The sequence below is a fragment of the Mustela nivalis genome (genome assembly GCF_964662115.1).
Source record: "Mustela nivalis genome assembly, chromosome: 9".
NCBI lineage: Eukaryota > Metazoa > Chordata > Mammalia > Carnivora > Mustelidae > Mustela > Mustela nivalis.
In genome coordinates this window covers 103,943,751-103,961,783 of record NC_139028.1, presented here as the reverse complement: position 1 = coordinate 103,961,783, position 18,033 = coordinate 103,943,751, and the positions used below count along the sequence as shown (strand labels likewise).

Here is an 18,033-nt window from a genome sequence, read left to right as displayed (position 1 = left end):
TTAGCTAATCAGAGAAAGATAGTTATCTCCCTGATATGAAGAATTTGAGAGGCAACATGGGGGGTTGCGGGGGTAGGGAAGGAAAAAATGAAATAAGATGGGATCAGGAGGGAGACAAACCATAAGAGACTGTTACTCTCACAAAACAAACTGAGGTTTGAAGGGGGGGGTTAGGGAGAGAGGGGTGGGGTTATGGACATTGGGGAGGGTATGTGCTATGGTGAGTGTTGTGAAATGTGTAAATCTGGGGACACAGGCCTGTACCCCTGGGGCTAATAATACATTATATGTTAATAAAAAATTAAAAATTAAAAAAATATTAAGGTTGAAATCCTACAAAGGTATCTTTTCTGAACACAGTGAAGTGAAACAAAACCAATAGCAGAAGGAAAACTAAAAAATTCACAAACACATGGAAATTAGATAACACATTATTGTACAATCTTTGTGTCAAAGAAAGAATAAAAAGCAGACTTAGAAATATGTCAAAACAAAATAATTTTGAACTACAGACTAAAACCTATATGATGCAGCAAAAACAATACTAAGACAAAAATTTGTAGCAATGAACACCTACATTTAAAAAGATCTCAAGAGACCAAACACTATGCTTCAAGAAATGAAAAAAAAATAAATAAATAAGTCCAAAGTTTCCAGAGGAAGGAATAATTAAGAGGACAGTGGAAATCAATGAAGTGAAGACTAGGAAAACAATAGAAAAATATCACTCAAACCAAGAGTAGTTTTTAAAGTAAAACAAAATTGTCAAACTTTAGCTGGTCTAAGAAGAGATCACACATGGAACAGAGGACATTAAAACTCATGCCACGGAAAAAAAAGGATTATAAGACACTACTCCAATTATATGCTAAAAAGGTTGGTTAACCTGGAAGAATAGATAAATTCCTAGGAACATAGAATCTATCAAATCTGACACATGAGGAAATATATAACCTGAACAGATCAATAATGAACAAGAAAACTAAATTCATAAGGAGAAACCTCTGAAGAGAGAAAATCCCAAGACTAGAGGGCTTCACTGGTAAAATCTACAACACAACATTTAAGGAGAATAAATGCCACTCCTCAAAAACGTCTAAAAATTGCAAAGGAAAAACACACCTGAACTTCCTTTATAAGGTCAGAATTACTGTTACAAAGAAAGAGAGAGAGAGAGAGAGAAGGAAGGAAGGAAGGAAGGAAGGAAGGAAGGAAGGAAGGAAGGAGAGAGAGAGATAGAGAGAGAGAAAGAAAGAAAAGAAATACATAGAAATAAACTAAACTAAAAAATTTAGAAGATTTGCAAACTGAAAACAACAAAACATTTATGAAAGAAAACTAAAACAAAAAAAAGCACAAATAAATGGAAAGACATGATGTCTTTCTAAAATGTGGGAATCAATGTTGTAAAGATGTTCATACTATCCAAAGTGATCTAGAGTTTGTATAATCCCTATCGAAATCCAAATCCAATGTTGACTTTTTCAAGGTGATTTGGTGCAGGATTTCAACCAGCTCCTCAACACCCCAGAAGCTGAGGGAAAAAAGACTGTACTGGAGCCTCCTTTCTGTAGTTTTTTCATCCTCTACCTCTGAATGTCTTTATGTATAATGTTTGGCTCAGTGGGATTTTTTCAACCCCTACCATGTGGAAATACTGTTCTTTACTGTTAATCTGCACAATTCCTTCTGTGAGCTATAGAGAAAAAAGCTATATTCCCACGAACAAATCATGAGAATCCTTCATCTCGATACACACACCAAAGGAAATTGATGGATCTATGGATCATAAATTATCCAATCTCTGATATCTGAGAATTCTGCCATATGAGCCTCCATTGTTGCAACTAATAAAAATGCCAGTCTTCCAGAGTTACATAGCACATAACCTTGAAAACTGGCATTTCTATTCTCAGGACTATAAACTTAGAACAGTGACATGTTCAGAGAGAAGTCCATCCTCTGAACTCTGACCTATGCCTAAACCACCCCCATCCTGTGCCAGGCTCAAAAATGTCGAAATGAGCAGCAAAGCCCTATCAGGAAGCTTTCCTACTTGTCTTAACAAAACCTCACCCTAATCTATAGCCACAGACACATGTCTCACCAAAGCACACCCCCATTTCTAAAACTGGCTTCTAATGATATTTGTGAGTGCCAAGGGGGAGTAAACAAAAAACTGTGGCTGAGGCTTCCAGCAAAGATTCCAACAGGACCAATTACTAATCCTCTGAGGAGTTAAGAGGTCAATGCACTATCAAATCCTGCACTTCGTGAAAGTCTATTTAAATATTTCTCTAGAGTCTATGAAGAAAGAATTACAGGACATTTAAGTAAATGAGAGAGGCAGAGCATGTACCAACAAGCTTAAGATTCATAGAGGAGACATGCTCTCAATCTCAGCAGATTAAAGGTGGGAATTAAAAGAATTCTCTCCACACTACTCTTGGACTTGCTGGGAAACATAAATTTGGCAAGATTTGAAAAATATATATATATCCAATCAAGCGGTTGTGCTTCTACACGTTATAGTTCTATACACTCGCTTTTTTGATGAATTTTTTGTTCCATTATTCTTACTTTAGATTGAATGTACTTCTGATCCTTGAAAAACATATGTATTATGAAGACGCATTTATACTTTCAAAGGAGGCCAAGAAAGTAAGTAGAAATTTATCCTAAAGTATTGAAGTTTCCTAACTAAAACAGCTCATTTTCTGGGTAAATTCTGACTGATAATGGGAACTAAAGTGGACTAAAATGACCAAGACGGGGAGAGTTCTCAGAAGGAGAATTCCAGTGACCCACTTGTTAGTTCTCAAAGCATATTTGCAGCTATGGGGCTATGCTCTCAGGGGAAGAAAACAATGACTGGGTGCCATGTAAAAACACTGGAATCCACAACCAAATAGATCCAGGTCAGTAATAACTCAATCTTTTTCCACAAACTTTAAACAGATTAACTTAATTTTCACAAATTACTTTTACTGAATAGTTTTTATAGCTAGATTCTGTGAAATGAAGTAAACCTTTTTCTCTTAATATTAATTTGAACATGATGACATGAAAATACCAGCAAAACGTGATTTGTATTGCTGCCACACAGGATGCTGTCGAGAACAACCAAGGTCTCTTTTTAAAAATTGATGTTAATGTATATGTAGAAGTAGATTGCTTTGGTAGGTTTCTATATGTGATTATTTGAAGTTGGCTCCCCTTTTCGTGACTTATGTTGCTACACTGAAGTTAGAATTAGTGGAGTAAATCTATTAGGGATGATGAAGCACATAGTTCCCACCTATAGCAGCCATGGATAGAGAAGAAACTAAAGAGACTGAGCTTTCTGAAAAACAAAAGATACTTTCCTCACTTTTATTTCTTTAATATTTTATTTATTTATTTGAGAGAGAGAGAGAGTAAAGCAGAGTGGAGGGCAGAAGGAAAAGTAGACTCCCTTCTAAGCAGGGACCCCAATGCTGGACTCAATCCAAGGTTCAGTCCTGGGACTTCAGGATCATGACTTGACTGGTGAGGCACCAGGCACTCCTCTTCGCCTTTACTGTAGCTGAAAAGTCATGATGCTGACTGCTGACATCTGTGTCCAGAAACTTTTGAGGAAAAATAAGTTGTTACGTTTTTCAGCAGGGATAGGGAAAGGAGAAAGAAAAGGGTAGAAGGAATTAAATATGCTATGATCATGTGTAACATGTACTCACTATTGAAAATCCCTATACAGATCATTCAAAAAAAGAATATATTCTTGTATATATTCAATTTTTCAACACAATCAGCAATGAAACTTTTAAGTTCATCTCACATGATTAAACAGTATCAAAAGAAAAACTTCTATTATGTTCAATAACATTTTTCCCCAAATAATAGGAAATTCAGGGAAACTTCGTGATTCATTTCATTCCATTTGTAAAATGTGACTAGGATTATTAATGATTATTATTAATAATTACTAATTATTATTAATAATACTTATTAATCTATTTCGGAGATGGGATATGGGTGACAGGAAGCTCCCAAATGTCTTAATGTTAATGCCTTTCTGGAGAGAAAAACAACCTTAACCTGACAAAGGCAAAGCCTCCAGGATCCTCTGAGTCTTTAAAAAGGGAAAAATCTTTTTGAAACCTCCTTTTTCCTTACCTCCCCCAAGCCCCAAGTATGCACGCAGCCATCCCTCACAACCCTGGTGTAGCAGTTTTTTCTGCCCACAGGTCATGTGCTCGTGCTTTAATAAAACCACCTTTTCTGCACCAGACCATTATTCTATGTGATGAAAGATCAGTGCACAGAAAATTAACTTAAGAACTACTGAGGAGTTTTCAGTGGACTTTGGACCGCTTCCATTTCTGCATCCAAAGATGTGAGAAGAGTGAGTGTGTATGAGTCTTGTAGAGTCAGATACAATATCCAGGGCAGTGGAGCATATTCAGCTCAAAGAGCTGTTACAAAGATGGGCCCTTAGCATCCTGAAGGGGAAACATACCATCTTCAGGTCTGCTTCTCAGTGTGCATGTGCATTCATTTGACAGAAAGGAATCCTAGCTCAAAAAGCACTGCTGTTGTAGATATAGGAAGGATAGCACTTTCCTATCTGCTGTACATTTCACATTTTAAAGAATATTGTGTTCATATGCCCCTAAATATTCATGCCAATGGGCAACCATAACCTCAGAATAATTGCTATTGATGAAATATGTACCAAAATCAGAGAGAAAAGAGCCATCCATATGATTTTAGAGCCAGAGCTTTGAAGTCAATCAGGAGTCGCCATCATAATAACACTTTCGTTTTTTTCTGATTATTGAAACATATTGTCATTATGAAATTTTGATGAGTAAGAGAAACTTAACCTCTACCTACCTCTATCTACTCTCTTTTATAGCAGTCTCCAAAGTGGTTGAGGTGAGTGGAAAGTATAGCTCCAGCAAACCCATAGGCCAGGATTAAAGAGGTGATGGAAGACTTCAGTGTTGAATTCAATATACTACTCAGAAATTGTGATCTTTCCAGATGAACCATAGGCTCATAACTAAAGCTGACTTCATGGAAAGGAAGAACAATGTGACAGAATTCATTCTGCTGGGCCTGACCCAGAATCCAGAACTGCAGAAATTCCTATTTGCTGTGCTTTTAATCACCTACTTGATCACACTGGCAGGTAATCTTCTCATCTCCATCACCATCTTCATCAGCCCAGCCCTGGGATCTCCCATGTACTTTTTTCTGTCCTATTTATCCATTATAGATGGTTTCTACTCTTCATCCATAGCACCCAAAATGATCTTTGACTTGCTCTCTGACATGAACACCATATCCTTCAATGGCTGCATGACTCAGCTCTTTGCTGAACATTTCTTTGCGGGAGCTGAGATCATCTTATTAATTGCCATGGCCTATGACCGCTATGTAGCCATCTGTAAGCCCTTGCATTACACGACCACCATGAGCCAACCTGTCTGTGCTTTCTTGGTGGGAATGGCTGTGATTTTAGGCTTTATTCATGGAGGGATCCAGGTTCTGTTCATGGTCCAGTTACCATTCTGTGGCCCCAATGTTATTGATCATTTTATGTGTGATTTAATACCTCTCCTGGAACTAGCCTGTACAGACATTCACAAGTTGGGGCCCCTGATTGCTGCCAACAGCGGGTCACTTTGTCTGCTCACTTTTTCTATGCTGGTTGCTTCTTATATTGTCATCCTGCACTCTCTGAGGACTAAAAGCTCTGAAGGGCGTCGCAAAGCCCTGTCTACCTGTGCTTCTCATGTCACTGTTGTCATCTTATTCTTTGTACCTTGTTCATTCCTGTATCTGAGACCCATGACCTCCTTCCCTGCTGACAAAGCTGTGACTGTGTTTTGTACCCTAGTCACTCCCATGTTAAACCCATTGATCTACACCCTCAGAAATGCAGAAGTGAAAAATGTCATGAAGAAACTCTGGAGGCAAACAACAAAAATTGGTGATAATGAATCTTGGGATTAGAGTATTTACATTAAAATATCTACTGAATATTTAGAGAGATTTATTCCCCTTCTTACTTGATTAAATGTGGGACAGTCAATTGTCCTGTTTGGATCACTTTTCTTCAGGATCATATATTTTATGGGCAAGGTCAACATATCCACCCAGGAATAGTAGGCACAGTGCCTAGAGCCCACATAATTCTCGGATTCCTTGAAATGCTTAATTTCTTTTAAAATAAGAAGATAAAATTGAATATAATCCAAATCCAAGTTGAAGTATGTCATTGTTATACCAATGCATTCATAAAATATGATCTTTAATAATTTTTATGGAGAAGGACTCATGAGGTCCAAGTAGGAAGCGGTCACAGAAGTCATAATGTTTCCCTGATTGTTGGTATGAAATGGTTCTGCAGCAATATTTTCAATACTCTCTACACCCTGCACTACGGCTAGAATGAAGTTTTATTTTATAAGAGGAAAAGTTCTATATATGCAATATTGTATAGAAAGCCAGTGAGTCTTGAAGAAGTACTTCCATCCAAATATACTTTTTCTTATCTTCCTGAATTTGAGAGGTTAAAAATATCCCTGCACCACAACAATAAAGCATTCTTTACTTCTCGCAGTCCCAATAAGAGAACACTTGCACACAAAGGTACATTTTAAAACTTACATCACCACCATTCCCTGCAGTATACAATTGTCTGCACAAGAATAAGAGGCAGAATTGGCTGATGCAAAAGAAATATAATTGATCAAGTTTGTAGAGTTAAGGCAGAAAACAACTGTATGTCAAAGTTGTGTTTTAAATGGAATATTACTAAGCCATCAGAAAGGACGACTACCCAACTTTTGCATCAGCATGGATGGAACTGGAAGAGATTATGCTGAGTGAAATAAGTCAAGCAGAGAATGCCATTTATCACATGGTTTCACTTACTTGTAGAGGGTAAGGAATAACATGGAGGATATAGGGTTAAGGAGAGAAAAGTGAAGGGTAGAAACAGAGGGGAAGACCAACCATGACAGACTGTAGACTCCAAGAAACAAACTGAGGGTTTTAGAGGGGTGGAGAATTGGGGGGATGGGTGAGTCTGGCGGTGGGTATTTAGGAGAGCATGTATTGCATGGGGCACTGGGTTTTATATGTAAACAACCAATCTTGGAACAATACATCAAAAGCTAATGATGGGGCACCTGGATGGCTCAGTGGGCTGAGCCTCTGCCTTCAGCTCAGATCATGATCCCGGGATCCTGGGATCGAGGCCCACATTGGGTTCTCTGCTAGGCAGGGAGCCTGTTTCCCCTCTCTCTCTCTGCCTGCCTCTCTGACTACTTGTGGTCTCTGTCTGTCAAATAAATAAAATTAAAAATAAAAAGGTAATTATGTATTGTATGTCGACTAATATAATAAAATAAATAAATAAATAAATTGTATTTTAGACATGGACAAAGGAAGAGTCTGAATAGCTGGGACAGGAAATTACCAGTGATGTAGAAATAAGTCTGTGTCACAAAACTGAATAACAAGGACCACACATCTGGATTACAGAAAATAATCCATAATATTTATATAAGGAAATTCAAAGATAACTCAGAAATACACACTTTGAAGTCAGAGATCAAAAGCTTTGGATCAACCAGATTTGATTACTCATCTTGTCTCCTGCATTAATTACCCTTGTCAATGTAACCGTTGTGCTTCATCTCTCTACTGATTTTTTCAACCTGTAAAATGGAAATAGCATTCCATACTCTCGGGCTGTAAAAATTAAACAATTTAGATTGAAAAAAATGAATCAGCTAAAAACTAGTGATATTGCTCAGATTTGGTTACAGCTTTCAGAGATGTCACCAGCACAGAAAGTAAGCCAGGGTCAATGGTTGCTGACAAGAGGAGCCCCAGAACACCACTACCAGCCATCATTCACTAACCATGATCACAGGAAGACCAAATATCTAGGCCAGCCTCACTGTACTTCAAATGTCATAAAAGGCATCTGTATATGAGTAGGAACTGCATAGCAGTGAGTTTTCTCATCAAGGAATCTAATGGGAACTGTGAACAGATCTCTGGACACTAAAAGTCAGCCCCCCACCAACTCCCTAGTCTAGGACACAAATGCCCTTAAACATCTCTGCAATAATGATTGGGGAGCTGGCTGGAGCAACCATGACATGTCTGAGCAGAACTTATTTCAAAATCTCTCCCTGATGATGGATCTCCTTTTGCCGCTCTGGGAGAAGGAGAAGGGAGAGCCCAGTGCCAGAAACCAACAGACCTATCTCTGCACAGAGCTTGGGATTCCTGAGGAAGAGCTCAGAAACTTGTCTTCAGAGGGTGATTTCACAACCAGGGATTGAATATCATGTGATGTTGACATTTCTCATGTTCTCAGGACTTTAGATCAGGTTGGATCTAACTTTACATGAAGGCCTTTTAAAAATATATATTGTCCCGGGTGCCTGGGTGGCTCAGCTGGTTTACCGACTGCCTTCGGCTCAGGTCGTGATCCTAGAATCCCTAGATTGAGTCCCGCATCAGGCTGCCTGCTTGGTGGGGAGTCTGCTTCTCCCTCTGACCCTATCACTTCTCATATATATGTTGTCCCAAAACAAGCAAACAAACTCAAGTAAGAGAACAAAGTGCTGGTTACCAGTGGTGGATGCCAGAGGTGGTTGGTTGTGGGGAGAAGAGTGAAATAGGTAAAGGAGATTAAAAGGTACAAGCTTCACTATAAAATAAATACATCAAAGAGTTAAAAAGTATAGCATAAGGAATATAATCAATAATACTGTAATACTGTTGTATGGTGACAGATGGGTGACTACAATTACCTTGGTGAGCACTGAATATCAAATCCCTACATGGTACAGGTCAACCTTGATAACATATTTTTCCAGTGTGTTCCAAACCTTGATATAACTGAATCCATTAATTTTTCCTGTTTCTCATACCATTGCATCTGCTTAATGTGCTCCTCTTCAGCCAGAAATTACATATATACTTTTTAAAAAATCTTTATTTTATTTGAAGGCATTAATGCACTCTATTCTTTCTTTTCCTTTTTTTTTCTTTTTTTTTTTCTTTTTTGGTGATCGTATGAATAATATCCAACCATAGGTAATTACAGGAAGGGATGTGCATTTGTAAAACTGTATTTGGGGATATGAATGAGTGTATGCATGAATGTGTGTACACATATGTCTGTGTGTCAGTCAGACTGTGTAGAGACAATGTGTTCATTATAACTAATAATAAGGCACAACTTTAGGTCTGAGTTTAACTGCCTGGAGTTGCCTTTAGTCTCAAAGAAAGTAACCCTGACAGAAATGATTTGATTGATCAGAACTCATCTGCCACAATTGCAATCCCTGTGCTATTCATAGACAAATCTATTATCCAGATACCAAAGTGGATTTATGAACAAATGAACAATGTGACAGAATTCATCCTGCCTTGCCTGACACAGAACCCAGATGTGCCGAAACTCTAGTGTACTGTGTTTATAATCATCTACTTTCTCACTGGGGCAGGCAACATATACTCCTTGACATGACAATCAAATCCAGCAGAGCCCTGGGCTCCCCTATGTATTACTTTCTATCTTTTTTGTCCTTTGTAGACAGCTGCTGATCTTCTACCATGGCTCTCAAAATGATACTTGACTTACTCACGGAAAAGAAAACTGTCTCCTTCAGTGTGTGCATGACTCAGCTCTTTGCAGAGCATTTCTTTGGAGGAGTGGAGATCATCCTGCTCACAGTGATGGCCCTCGACTGCTACCTGGCCATCTGCAAGCCCCTACACTACAGGATTGCAAAGAACAGGCAAATGTGAGGCCACCTGGTATTATAGGGATTTCTGCCTCACATGATAGGAGCAAAAGCATCCAGGAAAAAAGAGAGAGTTAATGATAATTGAATAAGCAAGACAAAGAGTCTACAAATCCAAATTGGAAAGTCAGTATTTGGAACACTTGCAGATCAATGCAATGGGAATTAGTCTGAGATAAAGACTGAATACCATTCTAAGAGAAAAAAAATTCAAAGAAAAGGAGATCCAAATTTGATCCAAGACAAAAGTTCTGTAAAAGAAAGAGAAAATCATGAAAGCATAACAATACCAAAAAATCAACAAAATACAAAGGAATGAAGAAAGGAAGGAAGGAAAAAAAAGGAGAGGAGAACTACAAGACACATAGAAAACAAAATGGCTGGACTAAGTCCTTATCTATAAATAATTATTTTATATGTAAATGGGTTAAACTCCCCAGCCAAAAGACTTAGAGTGGCTAAATGGATTTTTTTAAATCCCATTCTATGCTCTCTGCAAGAGACTTACATAAGATTTAAGGACACACATTGTCTCAAAGTAAAGTGCTAAGAAACAGTTATTCTATGCAAATGGAAACTAAGAGAGGGCAGGAGGGCAGGACTATACCTATGTCAGATGAAATAGACTAAAACAAGAACTGTCACAAATAAGAACTTTATATAATCATAAAATGGTCAGTTTACCAGCAAGATATAATAATTATAAATATTTATACACCCAACATCAGAATACCTAAATACATCAAGCGGACATTAACAGATACAAAGGCAGAAATAGACAACAATACAGTAATAGTAAGAGATTTCAATATTCTACTTTCAATGATGGATAGAACATATATAGACAAAAAATCAATAAGAAACCAGTAGACTTCAAAATCCTGACTGTTTTATAGGAATCTGAGGGTTTTGAAGGGGCAGGGGGTGAGAGGTTGGGGGAACCAGGTGGTGGGTATTGGAGAGGGCACGGATTGCATAGAGCACTGGGTGTGGTGCAAAAATAATGAATACTGTTTCGCTGAAAAAATAAAAAGTTAAAAAAAAAGAAAAGAATCCAGTGGACTTGAATAAAACTATTCCCAAATGGACCTACCAAATATGCATAAAACAGTCGATCCAATAACAGTGGAAAATACTTTCTTCTCAAGTACACAAGGAAGATTATGAAAGATCATATGTTAGGTCACAAAATAAGTCTTCAAAAACTTAAGAAGGTTGACAGGCAGCCAAGATGGCAGAGGAGTAGCAGGCTGAGATGACATCAGGGCACAGGAGTTCAGTTAGATAGTTATCAAAACATTCCAAACACCCACAAATCCAATAGGAGATCAACGAGAAGAAGAGCAGCAATTCTAGAAACAGAAAATTGACCATTTTCTGAAAGGTAGGACATGCAGAGAAGTGAATCCTAGGTGATGGGAAGATAGACCGTGGAGGGAGGGGGCCAGTTCCCGGCAAGTGACAGAGCAATGGAGCACAAAATCAGAACGTTTAAAAACTCTGCTCCACTGAAGGACATCGCTCCAGAGGCTAAGCGGGGTGGAGCCCTCACAGGAACAGCATGGTCTCAGCTCTAACAGGGTCACAGAAGGGTCGGGGGTGTCTGGGTGTAACAGACCTCCCAGGTATCAGAGTGGGGAAGCTGGCTATCAAGACAGAGCCAAGGAGTGAGCTCTCAGCTCAGGAATGCCTTAAACTGTGATCTGTGGCACAATCAGACTGCTGCTCTTTGAGCAGGGACCCCACAAGTGGCACATCTGGGGAGACTTACCTACCTTATCTGGAGCAGGGATCTGCTGGGTTTGGAGACTCCAAATAGGGCTGTGTGCCAGAGACAGAAATGCTCAGACACAGGCCAGATGAGCTCGGAGTGCAGCTGGAGACCAGGGGGATGGGAGTGAGAGCACTTTTCTCTGAGGGTGCACTGAGGAGTGGGGACCCAAGCACTTGGCTCTTCTGGGCCAGAGATTGGGAGGCTGCCATTTTCATTCCTGTTCTCCAGAGCTCTACAGAAAGCCTTCAGGGAACAAAAGTTCCTGAGGGTGAAACCCAGCATATTACTTAGCCCACCCAGCCCCTGGCAAGGGTGGTGTAATTCTTCCTCAGGCAAAGACACTTGAGAATCACTACAACAGACCCCTCACCCAGAAGATCAGCAAGAACATCCAGCCAAGACCAAGCTGACTGATCAAGGAGAACAGTGCAATTCCAGAGGATGGGAAAGCAAAGCATGGAATTCATGGCGTTTTCCCATGATTGTTTAGTCTAGCACAGTTAATTACTTCTTTTTCATTTTAATTTTTTTTTCTTATTCTAATTTTTAAACTTTTACTCTTTCCTCTTTTAACATTTGTAACTAGTTTATCTTAACAATACATTTCTTTTAAAAAATCTCTTTGAACTTTTATTATTATAGTCACATTCCATCTTTCATTGTATCTAACTTCATTTTTTGTACACACTTTGGTTTTTCCTTCTAAAAAAATTTGGGATACAACTTCTCTAATACATCAAAATATACCCTAAATCTAGCACAGGGCTTTGTTCGAGTCTCCAGCCTGAGAAAACTCTTCACTTTCTTTTCCTTTCTTTTACCAAACAACATATTTTATCAACTCCTTTTTTAGAATTTTTTTTTTACATTTTCATCTTTATAGTCATATTCCATCTTTTCATCGTGTTTACCCTTATTTTTGTCTGTGAGCATATATATGTATATATATTTTTTTCTTTCTTTAAAATTTTGTGAGGTAGTTTCTTCTAAGAGACCAGAATATACCCAAAATCAAGTGGGTGGCTCTGTTCTATTCACCATCTAATATATATATATTTCTTTTAATTAAAAAAAAGTTTTTAGAACTTCTTTTTACCCCCTTTCATCTCCCCACAATTTGGGGTCTCTTCTGCTTTGGTTAACCCACTTTTCTGGGGTCTTTGCAACCCTTTTAGTATTTTATTCTCTCATTCATATATTCTTATATGGATAAAAGGACAAGGCAGAAAAACTCATCACAAAAAAAAAAAATAATAATAAGGGAAGAAGAAGAAGAAGAGGAAGTACCGAAGGCTAGGGACCTAATCAATAAAGACATTGGTAATGTGTCAGATCTAGAGTTCAGGATGATGATTCTCAAGGAGCTAGCTGGACTTAAAAAAGGCATGGGAGATATTAGAGAAAAGCTATCTGGAGAAATAAAATCCCTTTCTGTAGAGATAAAAGCCCTTTCTGGAGAAATAAAATCAAGCTGAAATCAAAAAAGCTATTAATGAGGTGCAATAAAAAATGGAGACTCTTACTGCTAGGATAAAAGAGGCAAAAGAGAGAATTAGTGATATGGAAGACCAAATGATATAGAATAAAGAAGTTGAGAAAAAGAGAAAAACAACTATTGGGCCACAAGGGGAGAATTTGAGAGATAAGTGATACCATAAGATGAAACAATATTAGAATAATTGGCATTCCAGAAGAAGAAGAAGAAAGAGAGAGGGGGGCAGAAGATATATTGGAGAGAATTATTGGAGAGAATTTCCCTAATATGGCAAAGGGAACAAGCATCAAAAACCAGGAGGTGCAGAGAACCCCCTTCAAAATCAGTAAGAATAGATCCACACCCCTCCATCTAATAGTAAAACTTACAAATCTTAGTGACAAAGAGAAAATCCTGAAAGCAGCGTGGGACAAAAAGTCTGTAACATAGAATGGTAAAAATGTTAGATTGGCAGCAGACTTATCCACAGAGACCTGGCAGGTCATAAAAAACTGACATGATATATTCAGAGCACTAAATGAGTAAAAACATGCAGCCAAGAATACTATATGCAGCTAGGCTATCACTGAAAATAGAATGAGAGATAAAAAGCTTCCAGGACAAACAAAAACTGAAAGAATTTGTAAACACCAAACCAGATCTACAAGAAATACTGAAAGGGGTCCTCTAAGCAAAGAGAGAAACTAAAAGTAGTAGATCATAAAGGAACAGAGAAAGTATACATTAACAGTCACCATACAGGCAATCCAATGGCACTAAATTCATCTCTCTCAATAGTTACCCTGAGCGTAAATGGGCTAAATGTCCCCCTTCAAAAGACTCAGGGTATCAGAATAGATTAAAAAAAAAAAAAAAAAAAGACCCATCACTATGCTGTCTGCAAGAAACTCATTTTAAACCCAAAGACACCTCCAGATTTAAAGAAAAGGGGTGGAAAACAATTTCCCATGCTAATGAACATCAAAAAAAAAAAAAAAAAAAAAAGCTGGGGTGGCAATCCTTATATCACATAAATGAGTTTTTAAGCCAAAGACTATAATAAGAGATGAGGAAGGACATTATATAATACTCAAAGGGTCTGTCCAACAGGAAGATCTTACAATTTTAAATATCTATGCCCCTAACCTAGGAGCAGCCAATTATATAAACCAATTAATAACACAATCAAAGAAACACAGCAATAATAATGCAACAATAGTAGGGGATTTTAACACTCCCCTCACTGAAATGGGCATATCACCCAAGCAAAAGATCAATAAGGAAATAAAGGTCTTAAATAACACACTGGGCCACATGGACATCACAGACATATACAGAACATGCTATCCAAAAGCAACAGAATACACATTCTTCTCTAGTGCACATGGAACATTCTCCAGAATAGATCACATCCTGGGTCACAAATCAGGTCTCAAATGGTAGCAAAATATTGGGATCATTCCCTGCATATTTTCATGCCACAATGCTCTAAAGCTAGAATTCAATCACAAGAGAAAATTTGGAAAGAACCCAAATACATGGAGGCTAAAGAGCATCCTACTAAAGAATTAATGGGTCAACCAGAAAATTAAAGAAGAATTTAGAAAATTCATGGAAACAAATGATAATGAAAACACAACTGTTCAAAATCTGTGGAACACAACAAAGGAAGTCCTGAGAAGAAAATAGTGATACAAGCCTTTCTCAAGAAACAAAAAATGTCTCAAGTACACAACCTAACCCTACACTTAAAGGAGCTGGATAAAGAACAGAAAGGAAAGCCTAAATCCAGAAGAAGAAGAGAAACAATAAAGATCAGAGCAGAAATCAATGAAATAGAAACCAAAAGAACAGTAGAATAAATCAATGAAACTAGGAGCTGGTTCTGTGAAAGAATTAATAAGATTGATAAAACCCTGGCCAGACATATCAAAAAGAAAAGAGAAAGAACCCAAATTAAAATAATCAAAAATGAAAGAGGAGAGATCATAATGAACAACAAAGAAATAAAAAGAATTATAAGAACATATTATGAGCAACTATACACCCACAACTTTGACAATCTGGAAGAAATGGGTGCATTCCTAGAGATATATAAACTCCCAAAACTGAACAAGGAAGAAATAGAAAACCTGAATAGACCCACAACCAATAAGGAGATTGAAGCAGTAATCAAAAATCTACCAAGAAACAAGAGCCAGGGCAGACTGCTTCCCAGAAAAATTCTACCAAGCATTTAAAGAAGAATTAATACCTATTCTCCTGAAACTGTTCCAAAAAATAGAAATGGAAGGAAAACTTCCAGACTCATTTTATGATGCCAACATATACCTTGATCCCAAAACCAAAGATCCCATCAAAAAAGAGAATTATGGACCAATATCCTTGATAAACACAGATGTGAAAATTATCACCAAAATACTAGCCAGTAGGATCCAACAGTACGTTAAAAGGATTATTCACCACAACCAAGTGGGATTTAATCCTGGGCTACAAGGTTAGCTCAATATATACAAGTCAATCAATGTGATACAATACATAAATAAAGGAAAGAATAAGACACATATGATACTCTCAATAGATGCTAAAAAGCACTTGACAAACTACAGCATCATTTCTTGATCAAACTATTCAAAGTGTAGGGATAGAGGGCACATACCTCAATATCATCAAAGCCATCTATGAAAAACCCACAGCTAATATCATTCTCAATGGAGAAAAACTGAGAGCTTTTCCGCTGAGGTCAGGAACATGACAGGGATGACCATTATCACCCCTGCTATTCAATATATTACTAGAAGTCCTAATCTTAGCAATCAGACAACAAAAAGAAATTAAAGTCATCCAAATCAGCAAAGAAGGAGTCAAACTATCAGTCTTTGCAGATGATGTGATACTTTATGTTGGAAAACCCAAAAGACTCCACCCCGAATCTGCTAGAACTTGTACAGGAATTCAGTAAAGTGTCAGGATATAAAATCATTGCACAGAAATCAATTGCATTTCTATATACCAACAGCAAGACAGAAAAAGAGAAATTAAGGCATCAATCCCATTTACAATTGCACCCAAAACCATAAGATACCTAGGAATAAACCTAACCAAAGAGGTAAAGAATCCGTACTGAGGAAACTATAGAGTATTCACCAAATTAATTGAGGAAGATTCAAAGATATGGAAAAATGTACTATGCTCATAGATTGGAAGAACAAATATTGTGAAAATGTTGGTGCTACCTAAAGCAATCTACACATTTAATGCAATCCCTATCAAAATCCCATCCATTTTTTTTTTTCAAAGAATTGGAACAAATAATCCTAAAATTTATATGGAACCAGAAAAGACCTCAAATAGCCAGAGGAATGTTGAAAAAGAAAGCTAAAGTTGGCGACATAACAATTCCAGACTTCAAGCTCTATTACAAAGCTGGTATCATCAAGAGAGTGTGGTACTGGCACAAAACGGACACATAGATCAATGGGACAGAATAAAGGACCCAAAAATAGACCCTAAACTCTATGAACAACTAATCTTTGACAAAGCAAGAAAGAATGTCCAATGGAAAAAAGACAGTCTCTTCAACAAATGATGTTGGGAAAATTGAACAGCCACATGCAGAAAAATGAACCTGGATCATTTCCTTACACCACACACAAAAATAGACTACAAATGGATGAAAGAACACAATCTGAGAATGGAATCCATCAAAATCCTTGAGGAGAATACAGGTAGTAACCTCTTTGACCTCAACCAAAGGAAAACTTCTTCCTAAAAACATTGCCAAAGGCAAGGGAAGCAAGGCCAAAAATGAACTATTGGGACTTCATCGAGATCAAAAGCTTTTGCACAGCAAAGAAAGCAGTCAAAAAAAACAAAAGACACTGACAGAATGAGAGAAGATATTTGCAAGCGACATATCAGATAAAGGGCTAGTATTCAAAATATATAAAGAACATATCAAACTCAACACCCAAAGAACAAGCAATCCAATCAAGAAATGAGCAGAGGACATGAACACACATTTCTGCAAAGCACATGAAAAGCACATGTGCAGCACATGAAAAAGTGCTCCACATCACTCAGCACCAGGGAAATACAAATCAAAACCACAGTGAGATTCCACCTCACACCAGTCAGAATGGAAAAAACTAACAAGTCAGGAAATGACAGATGCTGACGAGGATGCAGAGAAAGGGGAACCCTCCTACGCTGTTGGCGGGAATGCAAGCTGGTGCAACCACTCTGGAAAACAGCATGGAGGTTCCTCAAAAAGTTGAAAATAGAGCTACCCTATGACCCAGGAATTGTGCTACTGGGTATTTACCCTAAAGATACAAATGCAGTGATCCAAAGGGGCATGTGCACCCAAATGTTTATAGCAGCAATGTCCACAATAGCCAAACTATGGAAAGAACCTAGATGTTCATCAACAGATGAATGGATCAAGAAGAGGTGATATATATATATACAATGGAATACTATGTAGCCATCAAAAGAAATGAAATCTTGCCATTTTATGACATGGATGGAACTAGAGGGTATTATGCTGAGCAAAGTTAGCTAATCAGAGAAAGATAGTTATCTCCCTGATATGAAGAATTTGAGAGGCAACATGGGGGGGTTGGGAGGGTAGGGAAGGAAAAAATGAAATAAGATGGGATCAGGAGGGAGACAAACCATAAGAGACTGTTACTCTCACAAAACAAACTGAGGTTTGAAGGGGGAGGGGGTTAGGGAGAGAGGGGTGGGGTTATGGACATTGGGGAGGGTATGTGCTATGGTGAGTGTTGTGAAATGTGTAAATCTGGGGACACAGGCCTGTACCCTGGGGCTAATAATACATTATATGTTAATAAAAAATTTAAAATTAAAAAAATATTAAGGTTGAAATCCTACAAAGGTATCTTTTCTGAACACAGTGAAGTGAAACAAAACCAATAGCAGAAGGAAAACTAAAAAATTTA

At 37.8% G+C, this 18,033-nt stretch overlaps 1 protein-coding gene across 1 annotated transcript; it reads left to right on the top strand.

Moving 5' to 3' along the window:
- Positions 1 to 5,058: 5,058 nt before the first annotated feature.
- Positions 5,059 to 6,000, top strand: LOC309840347 (olfactory receptor 4C45-like; the record flags this gene model as incomplete). The annotated part of the gene is made up of 1 exon (XM_082682407.1): positions 5,059 to 6,000. The coding sequence occupies one exon, from the start codon at positions 5,059 to 5,061 to the stop codon at positions 5,998 to 6,000; it is 942 nt and encodes a 313-aa protein (XP_082538533.1).
- Between the last annotated feature and the right edge of the window lie 12,033 nt (positions 6,001 to 18,033).